The 14,635-nt window shown below is 37.1% G+C and overlaps 1 protein-coding gene across 6 annotated transcripts in view; it reads left to right on the top strand.

Moving 5' to 3' along the window:
* Window positions 1-14,635, top strand: part of GOLGB1 (golgin B1) — an 88,620-nt gene that overhangs the window by 52,237 nt on the left and 21,748 nt on the right. For all 6 annotated transcript variants that reach the window (XM_079155255.1, XM_079155253.1, XM_079155252.1 and 3 more), the window contains 3 exons: window positions 1,231-1,304; window positions 2,845-8,009; window positions 8,856-10,767. In XM_079155255.1, coding sequence (XP_079011381.1) covers window positions 1,231-1,304; window positions 2,845-8,009; window positions 8,856-10,767 — 7,151 coding nt within the window. The remainder of the gene's footprint in view (window positions 1-1,230; window positions 1,305-2,844; window positions 8,010-8,855; window positions 10,768-14,635) is intronic.

Genomic DNA, 14,635 nt, shown 5'->3' with positions numbered 1-14,635 from the left:
CTACATAAATATTGTTTCCTTCATTCATATAGTAAATGTCTATGGTATCTTTCCTATGTGCCAGGAACAATTCTAGTTGCTAAGGATATAGCTGTGAACATATTAGAGGAGAAGATGGTCATAAATGTGTTTGAGAAAATATCAGAGAGTAATAAGTATTAATATACTTAATAACAGGTATTAGAATAAAATAATTTCAGAGAGTAATAATTATTAGAATAAACAGGACACTGCAAGCTTCTCTGGGCAAGAAGAAGGCAGAATTAGAGAGGTCATGGTCTGCCTCTCTGGGAACTTGAAACCTGAATAATGAAGGTGGGTCAACTACACAAGGAGGCTAAAGAGCATTTCTAGCAGAAAAAGAGCAGTGCAAATGCCCTGAGGTATGAATGAACCTGACATGTTTGCAGAACAGAAAGAAGGCCAGTGTTTTCGAAGTAGAGTGAACAAAAAATGGACAGTGCAAGAGAAGGTTGGAGAATAAGTGGAGTCAAATGATGAGCACCCCATATACTTCATTAAAATATTTGGATGTTGTGTAAAAGTATGCTTTTTTTTTTTTTTCTCCCTTAGTGTTTATCAGAAAGAATGTAATCTTCTTGAGGTTATTAATATCAGTGCTCAATATGTTTTTCTTCCAAGTTATTACTACCGTTAAGATGTATACATTACTACGACCCAGATTCTGATCCCAGCTTTCTGTGAGCTAGCCATTTAATCTCTTCACTTCATGTCATTTCTTTGTTTCCTCATTTTATCATTGAGGAGATTGGATAGCTTCCATTTAGTGCAAAAATTTAATGTCTTGATGAATGTATATAAAAGTACATTGAGGACATTGTAAGTGTTGCATTAATGCAAAATATATATTATGAACACAATAGAATTACGGATAATAAGACAAATGTATTGCCTAGGCGCTCCAGATTGTGCTATAGAAGTAACTGCTTCATCTCCCATGTCCTGGTGCCCTCCTTCTTTCAAGCCTTCCACTACTTAGCATTCTTCATGCAGGCTCATTATCATCACCCAACTCTATTCTCTCTGTTATCTTTTATATTCTTTTGCTACTTTTTTATTTTAATAAAGTAAATCATTCATCTCCCCAGAACTATTTTGCCTATTTTTTCTTCTTATTCTATTTAATCATTTCATGCATCTCAAATGCAATCATGTCTGTTTTCTTAAACACTCCAATATTTTCTAAAACTTTTATTTTGTGACTTGCAGAAAGACTATCTTCTCAGATTACTCTTCTGAGGGCTCAAAATAGAACCGAGGAGGCAAATAGTGAAGTCTGCAAGGTAAGTGATGCATTCTTAGTATAGAATAGGAACTAGGTTAAGAGGAGGCAACTTCATATCTTTGTGGTGTTGACAGAGAATTACATGGGGGTGAGATCTATTTCAGAGATTCATAATGGTTAGAATTTCTCATGTACTCAAGTCTGAAGAATTGGAATTCTTTGTCCTAAAGAAATGCAAATGTAGTAGCCATTGCTTTGTCAATCTCAAAGTTTCTCAATGGAGATTAAATAAAATCTCTTAGGTGACCCATCCCTCCCCCAGTGAGCAATTTTACTTAGAATAATATAAAAAAAAGGGTGTCTTTGGAAAATGGAGTTTTTTATAAACTAAAAATTATTATAAGAAATATATGGCTGCTTAAAATCATTCTGTTTGTTTAGAGAAACTTTTCCTCTGTGCTAAATACTGTGTACAGGTTTGGTCTCTAGAAATTTAAGTATGGTATAGGTAATGCAAAAAGCAAAAATAGATTTTAATGATTAAAATAGTGTTTATGAAAAAATAATGATATAATCCTTTTTAAACTAATGAATAATTCGAAACATGAATCCTTTTTTCTTACTCAGTGACTGAGAATGATGTCAAAATGATAGTTAATATTCATTGATTCATTCATATTTGCCAGCTGCTATTAGTAAGTGGCAGAACTAAGATGTAAACCCAGTCAGTTGAGCTGCAGAGCTTAGTGGCCATTGCATTATTTGACAGTTCTGTTCTTTCATTTTTTGTTTGTTTGTTTTCCCAACAAGTTGGCATAATTTTCCTGAGGGGAAAATGTTGTTATTGGCAGAGGAGAAGATATTATTGTGTGCCTTGCACCCAAGCCCTTTTAATAAAATGCTGATTAAGTCTGTCATGGGATTCACTGGTTTTTCTTTCTCAACAAAACAGTTACAGAGCTAACATTTATGGATTGAACAGCCTAACACAGTAATCTTTGTAAAATTTGGTTATTTGCACAGTAAGTCCATAATTTCATGGCCAAGTACTAATAGAGCTCCTTTTTGATTATTTGATTCTGGCAGTTTATCTGAATCTACTTGTTTGATAATCTGTCAGTTAATAGCTAATTCATCTAATACCTGCGTTTTCCTTATTTCAGTGACTAATTTAGGCAAAGAAGTCCCATAACTTCTTCTGTGGTATAGGATGAAAATGAAGATTTAATTCATTTCCGTTTCCCTTTTTATTTTTAAGCAGTTTTAAGGGAAAATAATCAGGAGTTTTAATCTAAAGAAAAAACTTTTCCATGGAAGGAATATCTAGAAAATGAATTCCAAGTTTCTTTAGGTCTTATGACTAGGTTGACCTCAGTATAGGATTAACAGAATCCCCCTAGAGGTTCAATTTGGGAGATACAAACTTGTTTTTAAAGGATTTAGCAGTTTTATGGTATAAAGGCAGGTGGGATCAAAAAATTTTAAGTTTGGGAAGATGCACAAAATATCAATGTTTTACTTATGCTATTTAAAAAATATTTTAAACATTTGATTAAGGTCTTTTCTTTCCTAATCTTTCTTTTTCTTATTTTTAATAGATCAGCGTGGTTGATACTACCATACCCAAGAAGAGCAGCTCTTCTACTGAGGAAAGTGGACAAGATGTTCTAGAGAACACATTTTCTCAGAAACATAAAGAATTATCAGTTTTATTGTTGGAAATGAAGGAAACTCAAGAGGAAATTGTATTTCTTAAATCTCAGCTCCAGGACAAAAGGCCTGAGGGGGACCATGAGATCCTTAACCAGAAAGAAGTGCAACAGATGGAGGGTAAGGGAATACCTCTTGAAGATACAGCCCAAGATTTTCCCTTAGTGCCAGATAAAGAGAACACTGTTCCAATAGTTGAAAAAGAGGAACAGGCAAGCACTGAACTTCAAAATACAACATCTGAGGAAGTATCTTTAAATGACACTGGAATAGTATTAAAATCATCAGGGCAGGGTGATGTTGATGAATCCCCTTCTACTGTGCCAGTTGCTGGTCAGTGTCATCAGGATGAGGTAGAAAGGCTAAAAAGTCAAATTTTGGAGCTTGAGACAAGCTTTCATAAAGCAGAAGAAATCTATGAGAAAAGTTTAGATGAGAAAGCTCAGAAAATTAGCAGCCTAACCCAAGTGATCGAGGAGTTTAAGAAGAATGCTGAGGACACCAGCAGTGCACTCACTACTTTGTCTGAAGAAAGAGACAGACTTCTTTCTCAAGTAAAGGAACTTAATGTCTTAGCAGAGCTGAGGGCTCAGGTAAAACAACTGGAAGCTAACCTTGCAGAAGCAGAAAGGCAAAGAAGACTTGACTATGAAAGCCAAACAACTCAGCACAACCTGCTCAATGAACAGATTCACAGTCTTAGCATGGAAGCCAAATCTAAAGATGTGAAAATTGAAGCTTTGCAGAAAGAACTGGATGATGTGCAGCTTCAGTGTTCTGAGCAGAGCACACTAATAAAAAGCCTGCAAAGCCAGCTGCAGAAGAAGGAAAATGAGGTGCTGGAGGGGGCAGAACTTGTGAGGGGCATCTCCAGTAAGATGGAAGAACTTTCACAAGCTCTTTCACAGAAGGAACTTGAAATAGCAAAAATGGATCAACTCTTACTGGAAAAAATGAGAGACGTGGAAACCCTCCAGCAAACTATCGAGGAGAAGGATCAGCAAGTGACAGAAATCAGCTTCAGTATGACAGAGAAAATGGTTCAGCTGAATGAAGAGAAGTTTTCTCTGGGGGTTGAAATTAAGACTCTCAAAGAACAGTTGAATTTATTATCCAGAGCTGAAGAAGCAAAAAAAGAGCAAGTAGAAGAAGATAATGAAGTTATTTCTGGCCTTAAACATAATTATGATGAGTCAAGCCCAGCGGGGATAATAAGTAAAGAAGAACTACAGCATGAATTAGACCGTCTAAAGAAAGAAAGTGAGCAGAGAAAGAGAAAGCTCCAGGCAGCTCTTATTAACAGAAAGGAACTTCTACAAAGAGTCAGTACATTAGAAGAGGAGTTGGCCAAAGTGAGAGATGAATCTAGGAAAGAGATTCCACTCAATGAGACTGAGAGAAGGGAAATGGAGGAAGATAAGGAAAACAAAGAAGACTCGGAAAAATGTGTGACTTCTAAATGCCAAGAAATAGAAATTTCTTTAAAACAGACAATTTCCGAAAAAGAAATGGAACTACAGCATGTAAGGAAGGATTTGGAAGAAAAGATGGCAGCAGAGGAACAATTACAGGCTGTAGTCCAACAGATGAATCAAAATTTGCAAGATAAAGCAAACCAAATAGATTTGCTCCAAGCAGAAATTGTTGAAAACCAAGCAGTTATCCAGAAGCTAACCATAGGGGCCAAGGATGCAGGTGATGGAGACTCTTCCACACCTATAAAAGAAACAGTGGTGAGCAGCCCACATGCTGCAGGTAGTGGAGAACACTGGAAACCAGAACTGGAAGAAAAGATACTGGAACTTGAAAAAGAAAAGGAGCAACTGCAAAAGAAGCTTCAGGAAGCCTTAACCTCACGTAAGGCAATTCTTAAAAAGGCACAGGAGAAGGAAAGACATCTTAGGGAGGAGCTAAAGCAACAGAAAGATGATTATAATCGCTTGCAAGAACAGTTTGATAAGGAAAGCAAGGAAAATAAGGACATTGAAGACCAGCTAATGCAACTCCAGATTCAACTAAGGGAGTCCATAGACAGAAAACTTCCAGGCACTGACCAGCAGGAACCAGACTCTCCTGCTCAAGGTTTATTCAAAGCCACCGAACAGCATCCCACTCAGCCTTCTTTAGATTCTGACTTGTGCACACGCTTGCTTTCTCAATGTGGAGGTGAAAATACTCTACAGGGCCATACCTCTATTGCCCAAATTAAGGCCTATCTGAAAGAAATAGAAGCTGAGAAAGGAGAGTTAAAATTGAAAGTTAGTTCTACAATAAGCGAGCTTACTAAAAAGTCAGAAGAGGTATTTCAGTTACAAGAGCAGATAAATAATCAGGGTTTAGAAATCCAGAGTCTGAAGGCAGCATCCCATGAAGCTGAAGCTCACATAGAGAGCCTGAAGCAGAAATTGGAAAGCAGTCAACTAGAAGTTGCTGGCCTAGAACACCTTAGAGCATTACAACCCAAACTAGATGAACTCCAAAATCTCATAAGCCAAAAGGAAGAAGAGGTTAGCCACCTATCTGGACAGCTCAGTGAGAAAGAAAAAACCCTTACTAAAGTACAGACAGAAGTAATAGAACAGGAGGATTTAATTAAGGCTCTCCACACACAGCTGGAAATGCAGGCCAAAGAGCATGACGGGAGGATAAAGCAGTTACAGATAGAAATTTGTGAAATGAAGCAGAAGCCAGAAGAGATTGCAGAAGAAACTAGAGCAAAGCAACAAATACAGAGGAAACTACAAGCTGCACTTATTTCCCGAAAAGAAGCACTCAAAGAAAATAAAAGTCTCCAGGAGGAGTTGTCTTTGGCTAGAGGTACCATCGAACGCCTCACCAAGTCTCTGGCAGATATGGAAAGCCAAGCTTCTACTCAAAATAAAGAAAAAGATACACTTTTAGGAAGGTTAGCTCTTCTTCAGGAAGAAAGAGACAGACTCATTACAGAAGTGGATAGATCTTTACTAGAAAATCAAAATCTCAGTGGCTCTTGTGAAAGTCTGAAACTAGCTCTAGAGGGTCTTACTGAAGACAAGGAAAAGTTAGTGAAGGAAATTGAATCTTTGAGATGCTCTAAGATTGCAGAAAGCACGGAATGGCAAGAAAAACACAAAGAATTACAGAAAGAGTATGAGATTCTTCTGCAGTCCTATGAGAATGTTAGTAATGAAGCAGAAAGAATCCAGCATGTGGTGGAAACTGTGAGACAAGAAAAGCAAGAGCTATATGGCAAGTTAAGAAGCACAGAGGCAAACAAGAAAGAGACGGAAAAGCAGTTGCAAGAAACTGAACAAGAAATGGAGGAAATGAAAGAAAAAATGAGAAAGTTTGCTAAATCTAAACAACAGAAAATCCTAGAGCTAGAAGAAGAGAATGACCGGCTTCGAACAGAAGCACACCCTGAGGGAGAAACAGCAAAAGAATGCATGGAAGCACTTCTTGCTTCAAATTCCAACATGAAGGAGGAACTAGAAAGGGTCAAAACAGAGTATAAAACCCTTTCAAAGGAGTTTGAGGCTTTAAAAACCGAGAAGGACATTTTAAATGTAGAGGTTCAAGATTTGAAACATCAGGTAGAAGATAATGTTTCTAAACAAGCTAGCTTAGAGGCCACTGAGAAACCTGGCAACCAACAGGATATCACTGAAGGGCCAACACAGCCTGTACTGGGTGAGGGTCAAGGGCAAGACTCTGCAAGTGTGAGCACAAAGCCTGAAGGTGCTGAAGCTGTTCTATCGGAGAACAGTGCCAAACCGGACATTAGTGAGAATTTTAGTTCCCATGATGAAATTAATAACTACCTACAGCAGCTTGATCAGTTTAAAGAAAGAATTGCTGAATTAGAGGAGGAGAAGCAGAAAGACAAAAAATTTAGCCAATCTCTGGAAAATGAGAAAAATGCCTTACTGAATCAAATATCAGCAAGGGATAGCGAACTAAAAATGCTTCAGGAAGAAGTAGCCAAAGTAAACCTGTTAAATCAGCAAATCCAAGAAGAACTCTCCAGAGTTACCAAATTAAAAGAGACAGCCGAAGAAGAGAAAGACGACTTAGAAGAGAGGCTTATGAATCAATTGGCAGAACTTAATGGAAGCATTGGGAATTACTATCAGGATGTTACAGATGCCCAAATAAAAAATGAGCTACTGGAATCTGAAATGCAGAACCTTAAAAGGTGTGTGAGTGAATTAGAAGAAGAAAAACAACAATTAGTCAAGGAGAAAACTAAGGTAGAATCAGAAATACGAAAGGAATATTTGGAGAAAATACAAGGTGCTCAGAAAGGACCTGTCAATAAAAGCCATGCAAAGGAACTTCAGGAGTTGTTGAAAGAAAAACAACAAGAAGTAAAGCAGCTGCAGAAGGACTGCATCAGGTATCAAGAGAAGATTAGTGCTCTGGAGAGGACTGTTAAGGCTCTAGAATTTGTTCAAACTGAATCTCAAAAGGATTTGGAAATAACCAAAGAAAATCTGGCCCAAGCAGTTGAACACCGCAAAAAGGCACAAGCAGAATTAGCTAGCTTCAAAGTGCTGCTGGATGACACACAAAGCGAAGCAGCAAGAGTCCTAGCAGACAATCTCAAATTGAAAAAGGAACTTCAGTCAAATAAGGAATCAGTTAAGAGCCAAATGAAACAAAAGGATGAAGATCTGGAGCGAAGACTGGAGCAGGCCGAAGAGAAACACCTGAAAGAGAAGAAAAATATGCAAGAGAAACTGGACACTTTGCATAGAGAAAAAGTTCACTTGGAAGAGATGCTTGGAGAGATTCAGGTTACTTTGAACAAGAAAGACAAGGAAATGAAGCAACTGCAGGAGAACTTGGACAGTACTGTGGCCCAGCTTGCCGCCTTCACCAAGAGTATGTCTTCCCTCCAGGATGATCGGGACAGGGTGATAGATGAAGCCAAGAAATGGGAGAGGAAATTTGGTGATGCTATTCAAACCAAAGAAGAAGAAATTCGACTCAAAGAGGAAAACTGCAGTGTTCTAAAAGACCAACTTAGACAGATGTCCATCCATATGGAGGAATTGAAGATCAACATTTCCAGGTAAATGCTTAATAATTTTTTTCCTTCCGAGGTAATTGAAAACAAAGAAAGTCTCTAAATTATTCCTATTCCCTTTAGGATTATGGGACTACTTTTGGATTAAATTCCCTTAGAAGATACATTCTCTTTCACTTCTGACTTTTGTTTGTTTGCAAGGAGCTTCCTACTACAACATGAAAACATTCATATCTTTTTTTCCTCTCTAATAAGGGATCTCTTAGGTTTCTCTTTCTTTTCATTTCCATTTCTGGATTTCTTGACCACCAAACTACCCTTCTCTGGGTTTCTACCACACTTGACTCCCAAATTATTTTTTTCTCTCTCTTATAGTCCACATTAATTTATACTGCATATGCAGTATAAATTAGAATTATTTCCTCAACCTCCAAATTTATGATCACTTTTCAAGCTCAAGAACTTACAATGCCCACCACTGTTTGTACTCTTCCACTTCTAATAGGATCCTTCTGTTTTCTACCTCTTATAACAAGATTATTTCTTAAAGAGACCAAACATTGGCTTGTTGGAACAAAGTTTAAAAAAATACAGGGAGAAAATGTTACTTTTCTCAGTTCCAAAACCATGTCACTGAAAGAAGTAATATATTTTGGAGTTTATGATTTAAATCTGTGAATCCTTAGGTATGATATATCTTTAATACATTGAGTAGACAAGTATACAGATACAGGGAAAAGTAATATCATTAAAAATTTAATGCTGTCATTTATGAATATCGATTTATTTGTAGATCTGTTCAGCACAAGTTGCAATGCAATATTTATTCCATAGGTATAATATTCCTTGAACTCTAGTTAATTACTCCCCCACCCCCATCTCTTTTTTAAGGCTTGAACATGATAAGCAGATTTGGGAATCCAAGGTCCAAACTGAGGTCCAGCATCAACAAAAGGTCTGTGATGCTCTCCAGGGGGAAAACAAAGAACTTTTGTCCCAGCTGGAAGAGACTCGACACCTATACTACAATTCTCAGAATGAATTAACCAAGTTGGAATCAGAACTTAAGATTCTCAGAGACCAATCAACTGATTTAAGTAACTCTTTAGAAAAATGTAAGGAACATAAAGAAACTCTTGAAGGGATCATAAAGCAACAAGAAGCTGATATCCAAAATTGTAAGTTCAGGTATGAACAACTAGAAACTGATCTTCAGGCCTCCCAAGAACTGACCAGCAGGCTGCATGAAGAAATAAATATGAAGGAGCAGAAGATTATAAGCCTGCTTTCTGATAAGGAAGAGGCAATCCAGGTAGCTGTTGCTGAATTGCATCAGCAGCATGATAAAGAAATTAAAGAACTGGAAAACCTGCTATCCCAGGAGGAAGAGGAGAATATTGTCTTAGAAGAAGAAAACAAAAAAGCTGTTGACAAAACCAATCAGCTTATGGAATCACTGAAAACCATCAAAAAAGAAAACATTCAGCAGAAGGCACAGTTGGATTCCTTTGTTAAATCCATGTCTTCTCTCCAGAATGACCGAGACCGCATAGTAAGTGACTATCAACAGCTGGAAGAGCGACATGTCTCTATAATCCTGGAAAAAGACCAACTCATCCAAGAAGCTGCTGCTGAGAATAATAAGCTAAAGGAAGAAATTCGAGGCTTGAGAAGTCATATGGATGATCTCAATTCTGAGAATGCCAAGTTGGATGCAGAACTGATCCAATATAGGGAAGACCTGAACCAAGTAATATCAATAAAGGACTGTCAGCAAAAGCAACTCCTTGAAGCTCAACTTCAGCAAAATAAGGAGCTGAAAAATGAATGTGCTAAGTTAGAAGAAAAGCTAAAGGAGTCCGAGGAAGCAAAGGAATGTCTGCAGAAGTCCTCTGATGCCCTCCAAGAGGAGAAACAAGGTTTATCTAAGGAGATTGAGAGCTTGAAAGTATCCATATCCCAACTAAATAGGCAAGTGACAACCTTGCAAGAAGAAGGTACTTTAGGTGTGTACCATGCCCAATTAAAAGTAAAAGAAGAGGAGGTTCAGAGGTTAAGTACAAAGCTTTCCTCCTCTCAGAAGAGAATTACAGAATTGGAAGAGGAATTGGTTCATGTTCAAAAAGAAGCCACCAGGAAAGTAGGTGAAATTGAAGATAAACTAAAGAAGGAATTAAAGCACCTTCATCATGATGCGGGGATAATGCGAAATGAAACTGAAACAGCAGAAGAGAGGGTGGCAGAGTTAGCAAGAGATCTGGTGGAGATGGAACAGAAATTACTTGTGGTCACCAAAGAAAATAAAGATCTCACAGCACAAATTCAGTCTTTTGGAAAGTCAATGAATTCCTTACAAAATAGTAGAGATCATGCCAATGAGGAACTTGATGAACTGAAAAGGAAATATGATGCCAGTCTGAAGGAATTAGCCCAACTAAGAGAACAAAAGAGCCTCTTACCCAGAGAGAGTGATGCTCTTCTTTCTCAAACTGCTTTTCCATTGAATGGCACTGAGGAGGACATGTCTCGCCTTGAGAAACTTAACCAACAGCTCATATCCAAAGATGAGCAACTGCTTCAATTATCCTCACAACTAGAAGATTCTTTCAACCAGGTGCAGTCCTTTTCCAAGGCTATGGCCAGTCTACAGAATGAGAGAGATCACCTGTGGAATGAGCTGGAGAAATTCCGAAAGTCAGAGGAAGGGAAGCAGAGGTCTGCAGCCCAGCCTGTCTCCAGCCCTGCTGAAGTTCAGAGTTTGAAAAAAGCAATGTCTTCACTCCAGAATGACAGAGATCGACTAGTGAGTGTCTAGTTCCCTCTTTCAGATCTATGTGTGAGAGTTTCTGAATCTTTCTTTAAATTGATTTTTATTTTTCATTTTAAAAAATATTTTTTAGTTGTTGGTGGACCTTATTTATTTATTTGTTTATTTATATGCAGTACTGAGAATCAAACCCAGTGTCTCACACATGCTAGGCAAGTGCTCTACCATGGAGTCACAATCCCAGCTCCTGATTTTTATTTCTATAGGAAAGGATAAACATTTTTATATGTATTATCTAGATACTCGAAGAAAGACAGTGTTATATATCCCACGTTTCTGTTTGGTCTTAGAGAAATGCAAAAATATTATACATTTCCATTACCTTTTAAAAAAATCAAAAAATTATTTGCACAAAACTCTCTATTGGTTTTAAAAGGACCATGAGAATGGAGAGTTGTTTTACATATTTCATAAACACATGCAGAAACAAAATGTTTCCAGAATTTGTCCTAGTTTAATTGAAAGAAAGTATATGGATCACTTAGTGCCTTCTTACAGTGACATTTAACAATAGATTATCTGGTAACATTTGGGGTAAAAAGAACTTAGCTCATCCCAAAAATGTAAACCAGCCAGGCATGGTGGAGCATGTCTGTAATCCCAGTGACTTGGGAATGTGAGACAAGAGGATTTCAAGTTCTAGGCCAGCTTCATCAATTTAGTGAGACCCTGTCACAAAAATTTTTATAAAAAGGGCGGGGGATGTAGCTTAATGGTAAAGTACCCATGGGTTTAATCCCCAGTATAAAAAGAAGACAAGAAACCACCAAATTCATCAAGGAAAAAGTTAAATATAAAAAATTAGTTAAGGGTTTTTTTGGGGGGTGGGGGGAATTGTTTGTAAGCTGAACCATTAGCTTTTTTTTTTTTTTTTTTTTTTTTTTTAGTTGCAGATGGACACAATACTTTTATTTGGTTTATTTAGTTTTATGTGGTGCTGGGGATTGAACCCAGTGCCTTGCACATGCTAGGCAAAAGCTCTACCACTGAGCCATGACCCCAGCCCAAACGTTTTCTTTTAATACTCAACTTTTTTCAGTGAAAGTCAAGGAGAAATTCTAATGTTGAAATTTTGCTCCTTTTCTTAAAAGTCAGGAGTTTATCCAGGGGTGTGTGTGTGTGTGTTTGTGTGTGTGTGCGCGCGTGTGTGTGTATTTCCTGAAAACTTTTAGGTCATCAAGATTCAGAGGCCAATCAGGTTGTCAGGGAATTCTACTTTGTGGCATTACTATTTTCAGTTTCATGACAGTCTTTTAACTTGATTAAGGCCATGTGCTTCCAGGAAAATAGTCCTTTAAAAAAGTTCAGATTTTCAATTTTCAAATGTGACCCATGCCCAGAATCTGAAAATTATAGTTTTTAAATTGGCCCTAGTGAAAATTTCAGATGTTTTACCTAAACTGTAGTCTTACACAAATTTTTCCCTTTCTGTGTAGGTAGTGTATTCATTCCTATTATATTTAATATCCAATGTTTTATAAATAACCTTTTCCCTATTATAATTTGAACAAAGCACCCTTTTTCAGGTCTGGCTTTGACATCAACAGTTTTTTCTTGTTTGCATTTTGAAAATACTCAGCTGCTTTGTCCTAGGAATTTGGCATTTTATGAGTCTTTTTTTTTTTTTTTTTTTTTTCAGAACACAAATGCAAAAGCTTCTCTTCACCAGGACAGTGGTATATACCTCAAAGCTGTGCCAGTATTGATTTATCTTCTAAGTCAAAACCTTTTTCCTGAAACTGTTAGGACAGAGTCCGAATTAACTATGTTTCATACAGTGAATTACTCTAGTAGTCTTATCTATTGTAAATAATAAGTACTAAACTTTATCTTAATCCCAGCTCCACATTTTTGTTTGCTGGTTATTGATAAGCCAAGCTGATTTAAAACATGGTTATTTCCTTGTTTCTAAAACTCAAAGTCATATTCTTCTGTTCTCTCAGACTTAAAACTGTCTATGATTTTATTTTATTTCATTTAACTATCAAAGTCTATCATTTCTTTATTCAGAATGTGCCCCCAAATGTTTTTCATTTCCATCTTTAATATTCTAGGGTAATATTATCATACCCTTAAACTGTTATAATAATCCTGCTTTTGGTTTGTCACAGCTCTAGTAGGTTATAAATGTACCATGGGCAAATACCATTGCTGAATAAATCCTTCTGAAACTTTACTATCTTGTTAATGCCCTACTTAAAAACCTTTAAAAGTTATACCAGCTCTAGAATAAGTTTCGGATTCAAACACCTGAATCTGGCATTTGAGACCTTATAATTTGTGTCTTTCTTTCCAGTTTTCCTTTTACTGGTCCCTACTCATACTGTTAATCCTAGCAAAAGTGACCTTCTCAGTATACAATAATTATATCTGGTATGTCCTACTACCCACATTATCATCCTCTCAGCCAAATTATCCTGGTTTCTTTCCTTTTTTGGGTGAGTACTTTCCATTGAGCTCAAATTCTCCAGTTACATTTTTCAATTGCATGATTATTACTTCCTTTGTAACTTCCAAGTACTTTTCTTATCATTTGTCCTTTATTGCCTTGGTTTTCGTGTGTATGTGTTTAATTTAGGTATAGTATTATTCAATTAGGTCACAAACTCTTGATAAATGTCACGTCTTATACATGTTTGTACGTCTTATAGTGTTTAGAGCATAGGTCTGAGCAAATAGAGGATAATCACCAATTAATAGTCATCCTCTATTTGTGCTTCTTACTGAAAACATTACCATTGTTTTCTCCATTGTGTAAATTCTTATTTGGGGAAGTTAGGGAAAGTTTTGAGAACTTGGACCTTTATATCTGCCATGAGAGAATCATAAAGCCCAGGCAGGTTTATAAATTACATAAAGGTCTTGACAGTCTGACTTAATGACACTTCATACATGGTCAGTTGCAGTCTGGCAGGCTTGCTGTATACTTTCAGAGTGTATTAACTAACTGTCCGTCAGCTCTTCTCTTTCAAATATCTTCTTCTTAGTCTGTCTCAATCACTGTATGTGCAATAAATATAGAATTCTGGGGGCAGGGTGGTGCTGGTGAGTAAACCTGGGACCTCATGCTTGCTAAGCACATACTGTACCACTGAGCCATATCCCCAGCTCAAGATATCTCATTTGAATCAGTGTTAGTTTAAATATTCAGCATAGGTCAGCAGTTTATCCCCTCTGCCCACACTCAACGTCAGGCCACCCAGAGATGATTTAGGACTGAGAGAAGCTTGAGTTACTTTGGTCCTTCATTTACTTTGTTAGACAGTTGGGGGATGTTTTCCCAAATGAAGTCTGAGGATTCAAATGGTGAGAAATTAGCCCTAGGGATTCTACTAGGGCATTATAAACAAACTGAAAAATCCTATCATTTCATCACTATCCACACTTCCTTAAGACTTTCCCATATTCTAATGAAGCACTTAGTCTCCACCTAAAGGAAGGAGAGATTATCTTTGGGGTTCCTGTATCTGTTATCTCTGTTCACCTCATTCCAAAAATGACATGAGGAAGCATAGAAAGATATAACCAGGTTTTTTTAAAGATAAAATGTGATAAAAGGGATTGAGAAGGAAGAGAAAATATAGGACAGTGAAAGATTAAAACAGAATTAAACCCACTAAACTTGGATCAGTGCTCTAAGAAGTCACAATGTCCTGTCCCCTTTCTTAGAAAGATGGGCTGCTAATTTGCTCTGAGCCTTCTGGCAGTGGTGAGAAAGGTAGACTCAAGGTCATATGCATAAATTGCAGTGTCCCTCTTTTAGGAGAAAGGAAGAAAGAAAGCTTACCTGCTCTAGATAATTATAGTTATTCTTTAAGTATTGAAGAAATATACCATGTGTTCC

The sequence above is a fragment of the Sciurus vulgaris genome, assembly GCF_902686455.1.
Source record: "Sciurus vulgaris genome assembly, chromosome: 10".
Classification (NCBI taxonomy): domain Eukaryota; kingdom Metazoa; phylum Chordata; class Mammalia; order Rodentia; family Sciuridae; genus Sciurus; species Sciurus vulgaris.
Note: the sequence above shows the minus strand (reverse complement) of the source record. Positions and strands in the feature narration are given on the sequence as shown.